We start from the raw sequence: 12,851 nt of genomic DNA, 5'->3' as shown, positions 1-12,851 counted from the left end.
CCGGCGGTCTGAATTCTCAACCAAACATTGTAAAAAAAAAAAAAAAAAAAAAAAAAAAAAGAAATGGCTTATGTAGTCGATGTTTTGCTTGATTATGATCATATCAGCCCACACTTTTGACTGTTCTCTGCTGTTTGTAACATTCAGGCGATCACATTACACCGACCGCAGACAGTTTCATGATCCGATGGCCTTCTTGAGCGTGAGGTTGTTTTCTCCATTTCCCCTGCCTTTTTGTCACACAGGAAGCGGGCAGCCTCCAAGTCCTCCAACGGCTCGCACAAATACAAGGGCAACTCCAAAGACCTGAAACCGCCCGATCTTTGGATCCACCATGAGCGGCTGGAGCTAAAGCCAATGGACAAGTCACCGGAGCCGAACCCGGTCATGACCGAAACACCCATCCCCCGCACCTCCCAAGATATTACTCCAGCTGACAGCGGGATGGAGAGCAACCCCCACCTGCAACAGAGGCGAAACTCTTTCCGTGGTCAGTCTGTGGGGAAAATAGCAGTTAATTGAATGTTATGGTCACGCAGTGTGACTCTGGCTTTTGAGTCAAACACTTTTGCTGCTGGGTTTTATCTTGGAGATTGTCTCCACTATTGTTTAGATGCCAGAGGGGGTTTTGATTCTTTTTTCATGAAAAGTCGGAAGGTGTTGTTTGTATGGTGCTGGCATAGTTAAAAAAGTACGGTGGACCAACGCTGAGCGCTGAAGGTATATTCCAGAGCCACCCGTGATGGATGACTATCTGTGATATAGAGACCATATATTTTTTTCTTAATAGTTTTGCCCCTATCACAAACTTTTGACACACGTAACCTGATTATACCGTATCTTTTGAAGCATCCCTCAGTGCCCGTTCTTTCTTGCTGTCAAGAAATGAGAGTTGTTTAAAAGTTTGTGCAAATATGAAAAAGACTCTCTCTCAAACCGTTCCCGATAAAGCAAGAGAATTAAACAACTTATGTTAGGATCATAGAATATTAAAACACCATAGACAGGCTAACAGGCATTAGGATGGATGTTATAAATATAAACCCTCTAACAGCTGCTAGTTTAACACACATGAAGCAGCAACAGTTACAGACAGCATACTGCGATACTCACAGCCCATATATTTTTTTATGCTCCTTGGGAGCCAAAAACAGCTCGTGTTCAATTAGGTTTACACAGTTTCGCAGAAATGTTCCGGAGGTCTGCATTGATTGTGTTCCATTTTACCGGTGAATTTATTTGGTGCTTTTCTTCATCATCTTGCCAATCATATGCATGCTTTTTTCATACACGCCATGTTGACAGTCACTGCTCTACACTTTCTTGCATCAGAAGCGTTCAATTAATCAAATGACTATCTTACAATATCTTTTTACAATGAGGTCAAAATTTCAAACAAATATTTGAAATGTCCCATGGTTTCAAATGGCTTGATCTCCAAAAGGGCAGAGTAGCAGCTCTTTCTGATGGGCTGGTTTCCGCCATACTTTTTAGGCCATGAATCAGAGGACAGCATGTCGACCCTTGCAGGCCGGCGGGGGATGAGGCCTAAAATGATGATGCCTTTTGATGCACAGCCACCTCAGCGTAAGTGTGTGTGACCATAGGTGTGCCTCAATGTGTGTTTGATAAGTGAGCTCGTCATTGTTTTCGGTTAGTGATCTGTTTCTTTGAAACCTCTTCCGAGAAAATGCACAAATCGAAGCACCGCGGATGTCTGACATCTTATGCCGTGATTAATTAATTGTTGACGATTTTGTTCCTGATAGAGTATGAAAGTGTGCGATCGTGTTTGTAAATGTGAGTAGCAGCACATCCCCATTCATCATCAGTAGCCTTCTCTCATGATAAACCTCCATGTCCGTTTGAATCCACAGCTGTAATTAGCGCTCATCCCATCCATTCCCTCGATAACCATCAGCACCATTATCACATGGGCAGCCTGGCGTCGCCCACGCGCAGCTACCTCTACCACCAAGGCAGCGGGCACCTCCGCCCGCATGCCTGCAGCCCCATCTCCCATCTTGACAGGGTGGACTCCACAGGTGAGACACTGCCCCATGCTGGTCCTTGAAGGGATTGCAAAAGAGGACAGAACACTCATTTGATCACTCATTTAACTCTAAAAGCATGTTTCCACCATCATACGCTTCTTTTCACCAGTTCCATTGTTCTCCACTTCACCTGTGTTACTTGTTCCTACTGCAGACTTAATTCAGTGAAGTCTGCCATCAAAGTTGCAATTAAATGGGCTTAGACTTGTAGCACCATCTGTTGCTGTACGACATAAGTGGTTTTTAGAGTGGAGATGATTTGGACCAAGGGAAGTGACAGTAGTGGGAAGCAACATATGGCCAGGTTTGAGCAGCCAGATGTGCATTTTTGTTACTGCTTCTCTTTTAGTGTAGCTTTTATTTTTTGGCCATTAATTGTGGCCTATCATTGAAAATGGAATGTGTGAAATTAATCTTATCGATTGTTTTGTACAAGGCTGCTTCTTTTAGCAGAAACTGTGTCCATTGTAAATGCTGATTTGCTTATGAAGGAACATCTCGTTTATTGACTCCAAGGCCGCATGCTATGAAATTCATATTGTGTGATTTGTAAAAGTTATTGTCGTAGACAGAATGGCTACAAAGAGTACACTTGTGGTTTAAGGGGAAGCCAAGTTAGGCTCTGTTTTCTAACAAAAATCCATTTTATGAGAAAAGTTTTCTTCGAATTCACACTGTATATTTTTGTAAGTGAACTATATTCTGTAAACTCATCGTGTCTGATGAGCGATGCTTCTACTGGACAGAAATGACTTGGCGGCACCGATAGCACAGCCTGATATGGAGGAAAACATGCGATTCCTACATGCTGCATTCTTGCTCTGCACGTTAGTGCTGTTATTAGAGCTGCAAAATAATTTTGAGGCCCAAGAGCAGTTCATTCAAAGCATGTTTTACGATGCTATTTTTTGTAAATTTTGGATCAGCGTCGGCGAATGCGGGCAGTAAGCCGCAGGAGCTTGTGCTCTTCATGCCTTGATCAACAACATGCTGGCGGCGGCATTGCGAAACAATAGATGAAGGATCACGTATGATCAACATTCACTCAGGGCTACTGTTTCCCATGATGGCGGGCTACGGTAGCTTGTTAAGCCCAAAAAGTCGCTCATACCCTGTATTTGGTGCGGCAGTCGTTTGTATTCAAACCTGTAGCAAACTGCACCGAGCTCGTTTGGAAATGTACCGAGACCACCTCAAAAAGTGGGTCTCGGTCCGGTACCGTCTGCACAAGGATTTGTTTGTGTGTATTCACACCTGCTTAAAAGGTAGGGGGACCTGTGTGGCAAACGATTCCCGGTCCATTCAAAGCGGCCCAAACGGTCTACGTGGAAATACAGCCTTAGTGTGCTATCTTTCAATAAATGTAATTTTTTTTCTTGTCACCTGATGCGGGCAATATTTTTAATTTTGGATTACATTAGGCGACAGACCAATAGAAAACGCGCAGTGAGCCAAAAATGACCCCAGGGCTGGACATTTGAACTCCCTTCAACACATTTAGATTCTGAACACAGGCAATGATGAAAGGAGACAAAACTACCTCTTCATTGGTGTCTCTTTCCCGTCCTCATCTGTCCTCCAGAATCGGTGAGGAATACACCTTGTTCGGAACCTCTTCCTCCTGCCGCCTCCTCCTCGCAGGCTTCCTGCCCCTCAGAGATCCTGGCGGACCCCGACGGCAGTTACCATGGCTCTACCACCACAGAGGAAGAGTCCTGCTATACCAGCAACTTGCCGCCCCTGCGCTCGGCCCACCCGCACGCCCACGCTCACCCTCTGAAGAGCTTTGCTGTGCCTGCCATCACAGCTGCAAGTCACCCTTGTTTTGAGTCACCTGCACTGCCCAGCACTCCCCTGCTAGCTCAGACTGGTGAGCAACACCTGCTGGCATTCTCATAGTGTCTTCTATCATGCAAACTCCACGTTGGTACGCTGGAATGAGATTTAACCCCAGAATCTCAGAACTATGAGGCACACATGCCTAACCAGTAGGTTACTGTGCTTCCCAAGGTGCCAATCAAACAAGCATTTTTTTTTTAAGTCGTTGCATACAGTAGATGTTTGCAGGAGCGTAGTCATTGTTTATCATACCATTCACAGTCAAGGTTTCCTGAAATAAAATGCACACATATCCAGAACCTGGCACAACACACTCATAACACAAGCAATGAATGTTTTACGAAGCTTTATATAGTAGATAGCGCCAATTTTTTAGCAGTTGCTTTGCTTTTGTGTACAATCTCACAGTTTACTAAAGGGATGGGCAGCTTATAATGGTGGAGCAGGCCACACTTTTTCATCAGTGTTATTGGGTGCCGCATAGGACCACACATTTCCTACCCAGATTATGACAACAATACGATTTTGAATATGGAGAAAATACTTCATGTATTTCATTTTTGACAATACATTTTCAATGCGTGTATAAAAGAGCCACCATTGTAACCCAACAGCAAAGGGTTTGAAAAAGACAACAAAATAACCACATACAGTACTGTATTTTTTGTTTCCAGTGCAATTGACTCTCACATAAAAATTACCATCCAGGACGGCACAAAACTGCTGAACAAGAAACCATCAGAAGTGAAGAACTAATTTTGTATATTTTTTCACAAAAACCGAGTCCCTCAAAATTATTTACAAATTTTTTTTTTGGTAGTATGTTTGTCCTGTATATGATTCCTGATCCGAAAAAAAATATTAAGCCCACTCACATTGTAGTATATGGCAGTATAAAACCCGGTTTAAGTACAACTAAGGCTCAGACTGCAGGCAAATGCCACCTAAATCAAAATGTTATGGGCCATACAGGATGTGACCTGTATCAGATTGTTTTATGACAGTCTGAATGGCTCAATTCCGTTTTTTTTCCCCCCCAAATCTGACTCAGGTCACTTTTATAGGCGGTACTGCATCGGACATGTGTATGATTTTTTTTGCCATGTGTAATTGAATAGCACGAGATGTCACCATTCTGCGCGGCAAGAGCGGGAACAACAACAGTCATGGCAGACAACGGAGAGGAAAATAAGCAGTGCAAGGAAAGCAGGGTTTTCGATGTAATAATATTTGAGGGGACAATTCACATAAGTACTTAACTCATTCACTCCCAAAGACGTATTTAGATGTCTTTTCAGACGCCACACATTTAATCCCAGCTCCTCATTTTGACTGTACTTGAAAAGGGTCTGAAAATGGCCTTTTCAGACCCTTTTCAAGTACAGTCAATATAAAATGAGGAGCTGGGATTAAATGTGTGGTGTCTGAAAAGACACCTAAATACGTCTTTGGGAGTGAATGAGTTAAAAGTCATGTGAATTGTGACAGTGTATCAAGGGATTTTTGGATACCGCATCCATGTGAAAAGGGCAGCAAAGTCACAGCTATCCAAAATATTCCCCTCGGTGTGGGGTGACCAGTGAGTGGCCATCCCTTGCCCCGACCTCGCTCCGCCACTGGATGTTCGACATCAAGTTGAGCAGTTTTTTCTGAACAACATGATGCTCATGAATTCCCCACTTTGGTGTCTTCACCTGATTCAGGGCCTCCCACACACCCCCATGTCGTTAAAACAGCCTCCATTGGAACTCTAGGAAGGACTCGAACGCCAATGATGGTCAACGTGCCCAATGCCCCCGACGTCCCAGAGACCAGCAAGATGCTGGAGGATGTAGATAGCGTGAGTATTGCGACCTGCGCGGGCTGCCTGTAACACTGCAGACAAGTCTCACACTGCTCAATACAGAATTGTTTTAAGTGACCAAACATGGAAGTGCTAGAAATGTAACTTTCACACTTTCCTTCCAAATCCATGTCTAGTTTTCTTTGGGCACTGGAGTGTATAACTAGCTTCAGATGTACTTTGATTTTAACCACGTTTTCTGTTTCCTCTTTCTCTCTTTATTCTTCTTTAACGTCATTCTCACCCTCTATTGGCTGTACTTTATGAATCCATGTACTTTTTTTTATGGCTGATAATTACAAAACCCACCATTGGAATGATTTTTTTTTTTTTTGCTTCTTTGCTTCTGCTGGTTTGCTTGGCTTTCATCTGCTCTCCCATTCTGGTCATGTAACTTCCCACGCATCAGTCCCATTGACCCATCATCCCCCAGCGCGCCTCACCCCACCCATTTGACTCCCCCCATATCCTCTGTGAAAGGTCCCTGACTGACCCTCTCCTCCTCTCCTCTTCTTCCTCCCCTCCCCTCCTCCAGGTGCTTGCTTCCCTGCCCCCCTGCCCCTCCCCTGCCCCTCGCAGTAACCCTGTTCCTCTCCCTCAGAGCTACGAACCAGACGAGCTGACCGAGGAGATGGCCCACTTGGAGGGCCTCATGAAGGACCTCAACGCCATCACCACAGCACCATGAGCATCTGCGCACACACACACACACGCGCGCGCGCACACACACACACACACACACACACACACACACACACACACACACACAAAAATACACACTATACAGATAAAGCATTGGTACAGGAAAGTAAATTAAAAAAAATAATCCTTTGGGAGCAAGTGGCCCATGGACAGAAAATGACTTCTGTGCCCCCCATACACACCCCCACGACCCCTTTTTTTCGTCCTGCAAAGAAAAAAAAAAAACTTCTAGGAACTTTTTTCGGCTCACCTTTCTCACTCTCAGGAAGGAGATGACCATTGGTGGGAAGCAAAGTGAGACACTTCATGTTTTTATGAAGAACCATTCTCGGAGACAATGAACTCAAATGATTGTGATCTTACTTCCTCAGCAAAAATACAAACATGTTTTGTTTGTTTGTTCGGTGCCACATGACGATGCACGTCTATGTCAAATGTCCAACAACATGCTGGTATTGATGTTGGTCCATACCGTTTCTGTTTTCTGTTTAATTTTTTTTGGGGGGGTGCATTTTTGTATATCTATTGGGCTGTTTCAGTGGAGTGAACATTGGACATCCCCCCTCTTTACAAGCCAACATTATTCCGACATATAGTCATGTATGTTCGTATCACCTTGTACCATGATTTTGTATTGTTTTCTACCTTGTTGTATTCTTTATTTTTTACATACAGTACATATCCTTATAAACATGTACATATGTTGTTTTTATTTTTAAATTCCCTCATTCTTTGATGTGGGACGAAAGCGTCAGAAAGGAGTTCTAACATTTTGCAGTTTTCTTTCCAGCGGGGTCTCCCTTCTAAAAGCCTTACCGCCGTGTTTGCAGGTTGGGAGGTAAAGGTGACTCGGACTCAGGGTGCTGCCCCCGCAAGGTCCTTCCCTCCCTGGCACACACCCTTACATTGCAGTCAAACAATCACCTACAACAGACCAGTTGTCTTTTATACAAAAAAAAAAAAAGTTTGTGAGTGTATGTTTTGTGGCGTTAACACAACTTTCTGGTGCCCCTTTCCTTAAGTGCAACATTGTGGTTCTATTACATGTCATAGACATGTTGGCCTTTAGAATGGGACTCCCACTGAGTTTATGCGCATCATCATTTTTGTATGAAGAAAAAAAAAATGTGTTCACAAACCCGATGTCAAGTCTACTTTCCCATCATCCTGTTACCCAAAGAAATTTATGGTAGTCATTTTTAATCTCAACTTTTGTCATGTTTCTCACAAATAACCATCATCACGAATGTCATTCTTAATGTAAGAGATTTTAACAATGGGTCCCTTTTTTTTTGTTTGTTTTTTTACGGGGGAGAATTTACAAACAGAATTCCACTGAAGTAGGGGTGTTGTGTTAAACATCAATAAAAACAGAATAGATTGATTTAGAAATCATGTTTAACCCATATTTAGTTGAATATACTACACAGACAATATATTTAATGTTGAAACTCTTAAACTGTTTTCATTTACTGTCATAATCATTTGACTTTTTAACGCTGCAACAAGTGGCAAAAAAGATTGAGAAAGTTGAGGAATGCTCATCAAACACTTGTTTGGATCATCCCACAGGTGAACAGGCTAACTGGAACCAGAATTGCTCAGTCACTCACAAGCAAAGATGGGGCGAAGTACACATCTTTGAGAACCACTCCAAGAGAAAAATAGTCGGAACACTTTCAGGACAATGATCCTCAATGTACAATTGCAAAGGAGTTTAGGGATTTCATCGTCTATAGTCCATACTATCATCAAAAGCTTCAGAAAATCTGGAGGAATCACCGCATGTAAGCAGCAAGGCCGAAAACCAACATTGCAAGCGCGTGACCTTCAATCGCTCAGGTGGTGCTGCATCAAAAAACAACATCCATGTGTAAAAACGATCTCACCACATGGGCTCAGGAACATTACAGAAAATCAATGTCATTAAATCCCGTTCGGGGCTACATCCATAAGTGCAACTTAAAACTATACGATGCAAAGCCATTTGTCACTCAGAAACACCGCCAGCTTTTCTGCCGCCCGAGCTCATCTAAGATGTGCTGATACAAAGTGTTCTGTGGTCAGATGAGTCCCTATTTCAAATTGTCTTTGGAAATTGTGGACTCCGTGTCCTCCAGGCCAAAGAGGATACGAAACATCTGGATTGTTATGGACGTCAAATTTCAAAAGCCAGCATCTGTGATCGTGCCAATGGCACGGGTAACTTACACATCTGTGAAGGCACCATTTGTGCTGACAGGTACATACAGATTTTATAGAAACATATGCTGCCATCCGAGCAATGTCTTTTTCATGGATGTCCCTGCTTATTTCAGCAAGACAATGCTAAACCACATTTTGCACGTGTTACAAAAGCGTAGCTTGGTAGTAAAAGAGGTATTGGACCGGCCTGCCTGCAGTCCAGACTTGTCTCCCATTGAAAATGTGTGGCGCATTCTGAAGGATAAAAATACAACAACGGAAACCCAGGACATCTGAACATCGAAATCTGGACATCAAGCAAGAATGGGAAAGAATTCCAGCTTCAAAACTTCAACAATTAGTGCCCTCAGTTCCAAAACGTTCATTGAATGTTGTTAAAAGAAAAGTTGGTGTACCACAGTGGTAAACATGACCCTGTCCCAGCTTTTTTGCAACGTGTTGCAGCCATCTAAGTTAATGATTAATTTGAACATTAAACATCCTGTATTTGTATTGTATTCAACTAAATGTAGGTTGACCATGATTTGCAAATCATTGTATTCTGTTTTTCATTTATGTTTAACACAAGGTCCCAATTTCAGTGAAATTGGGTTTGTATGATTAAAAACAACAACAAAAAAAAGAAAAAGGTCGGATTCCATTTGGGAAATAATCTTTTGAGTTGTTACCAGTTGAACCTGTATTGCACTTTTTCACAGTTTTTGGAAAGTAAATTTCTTACATATCTTGTGTTTTGAATATCAAATGCTGTTTGTGTAATGTAGAGTCCTAGAGGTAAAGCGGCAGGCAGCTGGTCTTGGTTTTTGTTGATTTCTTTTGTTGTTGTTGTTGTTGTTGTTGTTTGTTTTTCCTGCTCCAGAGATGATATGAATTTGAGAGGCCGAGTATTGACTTTGCAGCTCATGAGGAATTATGTTGTTGCTTGTTCATGTACAGAACTTTCTTTGCTTTCTGTAGGAAAACTGAAAATCAGTGGATTTTTAGGAAAACGTTGAAAAACATGTCAGGTGGGGGGGCGGGGTGTTTTGTTTTTTTAATTGGTGTATACAACCTCTTATGAATACTAACAAAATAAACGTTTCACATTGTTTTATTTCATCATAAATATCCAAGAAGGTAAAGCTGGCAACAAATTATGTGCAATTGTTGTAGCACTGGCCACAAATTTACGCCTTCCCAAATCTGGACATAAAATCATTTTTAAAAGAATTTATAAAACATTCTCTGAGAAAGATTTCATAAATTACTTAAAAAGAAAAAAAGGAAACTGACAAAATGCGGTGGACTCCTTCCATGCAGAGGCTGCATTATTCGCTTTTATGAAATGATTTATTAATATCTGTGATATCATGTTCCAAATAAAAAGTTATGTGCTCAAGAAGTTATTGCCCCCTGGGTTGATCATGAATTGAGATGCCGCATGGTACAAGAGATTTGCTGAAAAAGTCTGCTACTGTATATCAAGTAATACGGGGGATTGGCAAGCTTTTAGAGGAACAAAATCACAAAAATTAACAGAGAAAAGAAAAAAAGATATCAATCCAAAAGTACAGATTGTAAAAATGATTGGGGGTTGAATTGTGGAGGAAACAAAATTATTGGTATGCATAAAGTAAATACAATATTTGGATTTCTAGAAATACATATCGAAACAAGTTGATACAGTATTGCAAACTATTATGTAAATAGGAAGCATATTGCCTGGGGGCAGTAACCTTTCTGATTTCATCATTAAAACACAAAGAAGTAAGGATAAGATAAGAATTGCAGCTTTGAATAAAAAATGATCTCCATGGCTGAGCTTGAAAACCTGATTCTAACATTTAAATGTGATACACCCTGTGATGCAGCCAATTTTCCATATATTCAAATGATGTTTTCATGAATGTGTTTTTCCACAGTTATGAAAGAAAGCAAGGGTAAGCGCACTGCACGAGGGAGCAGTTTTCCGGACCAAAGAGCAGACCAATTAGTTTTCTACCCATTTCAGGGCTCCAGACTGCCACTAAATGGTAGCATTTTGCACCCAGAATTTGAGGCAGTGCAAATGTTTTTTTTCGTCTACTTGTACATGTGTGACTCAGAAATTAGCTGAATAATTTTATCTGGGGTTTTTTATGTTTAATGTTTTTTGTTGGACCAACTTCAGCGACACACCCTCACCCATATACAGTATGAAGTGGAAATGTGAATATTGACTTCGCAAATTAATTTGTGATTCATGTGCGCCCCTGAATTTCGTGTTTCAGGGCTAATGTGCTCCTCGTTTCAAAATACTGGAGTAAACGTTAAGAGAAGCTATTTGTCAAATGGAAACAATGTGGATTGTTTAATGGCACACTCTCAAACATCATTCCATTCAAAAGCGGTATTCCAAAAGGTAATTGCCTTAGACTTGGACCTCACCTTTCTTCCATCTTAGTTAACATCGATCTGTGTACCAATCTATGCAGATGATACCACCATGTATGTCTCTGCAGAAAGTACTGGGGCTGTTGACAACTTGCTTCAGGATGAACTATGCCAGTTTCTAACTAGGTCAATGAGAACAAGCTAAACCTTAACTTTTTCAAGACAGGACCTCATATTTTCTCCCAAGTATGATACTGTGTCTAAAATGAGTAGAAACATCACCAATATTAGGAGTACCTATTTGCTAAATGAAGCTTAAATCGGGCTGCACGGTGGTGGACTGGTTAGCACGTCCACCTCACAGGACAGAGGTCATGGGTTCAATTCCAGGCCCCGGCCTTCCTATATGGAGTTTGCATGTTCTCCTCGTGCCTGCGTTGGTTTTCTCATAGTAATCTAGTTGCCTCCCACATTCCAAAAACATGCATGACAGATTAATTGAACACTAAATTGTCCGGAGGTGTGACTCTCAGTGTGAATGGTTGTTCGTCTATGTGTGCCCTGCAATTGGCTGGCAACCAGTTCAAGTGTACCTTGCCTACTGCCCGATGATGGCTGTGATAGGCTCCAGCATGCCCGCGACCCCGTGAGGATAAATGGATGGAAACTACAGTCAGATTATTAGTTCAAATGAGCCAAAATAGAGCGGCTCACCTGGCCCTCTGCTGTTCAATTCGATGCAGTGTTGACAGTATGCATGCCAGGCTGTCCTGAATGATGGCGGAGGATAGACTGGCATTCAGTTTTATTTAGTTGGTTTAAGAAACACTGTATTTATATATCAGGTTAACTACACTTCTTTTAAAAACGTATTCCATGTTCAAGAAGAAATTGTGTTTTTGAACAATATTTAATTACAATAAAACAATATCATCACAATTGCCAACCAACGATATGAAGTAGGTCTACTTTTATTCATCCTAGACCTAGAGCAGGGGTGGGCAATCCCAGTCCTGGAGGGCCACTATCCTGCATGTTTTCCATCTGTCCCTTCTCCAACACACCTGATTCAAATGATCAGATCATCAGCAAGCTCTGTCGAGGCCTGAACAATTGAATCAGGTGTGTTGCAACAGGGACAGATGGAAAACATGCAGGATAGCGGCCCTCCAGGACTGGGATTGCCCACCCCTGACCTAGAGGGTAACTTTTTTTTCGGCAATCTCGTGGGACATGGGATGGCCCATCCCATGTCCCACGATGGCCCATCCCGGATGGGTGGCAATATTACCTTTAACCGCAGGATTGGGACGGCACGTGATAAATATTCACGGCGCATATAAGAGTGGGATTAACCAGTAAAATAAACGCAGCGATTTTTAATCAAGCTAACCTCCAAAATGGGGGCAGTGCGGGAGCGGGATTCGTTTTCACTGCATGGGAGCGAGACGGACAGAATTGTTTTTTTGTTTTTCCAATGATCTGGGACTGGGACGAGACGGGATTTTTCTGTCGAGGTACGATGGGGCGTGAGTGAAAAATCCACTACACGTCACCCTCTATTTCGTATTCGGCCTGAGAAAAACATGCCTTCCGAAATTTCGCTTTTGCAAAACTGTATACACAGGCGCATCTCGATAAATCCTCACTCTGATGCACCACCACCACCACCAAGCATAAGACCCATTTCGACTGGCAGCCACCAACAAGTAGTACCACGATGCAGGACTACGCTTGACCAATGCATGTAACTTTGCGTATACTGTCTGTACTGTACTCAGGTTGCAATTAAGCAATGTTTTGGTCATGTGTGATTGTGAGCAGCAGAGGCCACTAAAACTACACGTCGCTTTCCT

The 12,851-nt window shown here is 42.2% G+C and overlaps 1 protein-coding gene across 13 annotated transcripts in view; it reads left to right on the top strand.

Moving 5' to 3' along the window:
* Positions 1 to 8,093, top strand: part of neo1a (neogenin 1a) — a 159,815-nt gene extending 151,722 nt beyond the window's left edge. For 5 of the 13 annotated variants that reach the window (XM_019886833.1, XM_019886840.1, XM_019886838.1 and 2 more), the window contains 6 exons: positions 246 to 490; positions 1,495 to 1,587; positions 1,878 to 2,045; positions 3,637 to 3,924; positions 5,597 to 5,733; positions 6,272 to 8,093. In XM_019886833.1, coding sequence (XP_019742392.1) covers positions 246 to 490; positions 1,495 to 1,587; positions 1,878 to 2,045; positions 3,637 to 3,924; positions 5,597 to 5,733; positions 6,272 to 6,424 — 1,084 coding nt within the window. In that variant the 3' untranslated portion in view covers positions 6,425 to 8,093. The other 8 variants (XM_019886845.1, XM_019886846.1, XM_019886837.1 and 5 more) reach the window with 7 other exon arrangements.
* Positions 8,094 to 12,851: the final 4,758 nt, after the last annotated feature.

Source organism: Hippocampus comes, unplaced genomic scaffold, assembly GCF_001891065.2.
Source record: "Hippocampus comes isolate QL1 unplaced genomic scaffold, H_comes_QL1_v1.1 scaffold261, whole genome shotgun sequence".
NCBI classification, from domain to species: Eukaryota; Metazoa; Chordata; class Actinopteri; order Syngnathiformes; family Syngnathidae; genus Hippocampus; species Hippocampus comes.
Note: the sequence above shows the minus strand (reverse complement) of the source record. Positions and strands in the feature narration are given on the sequence as shown.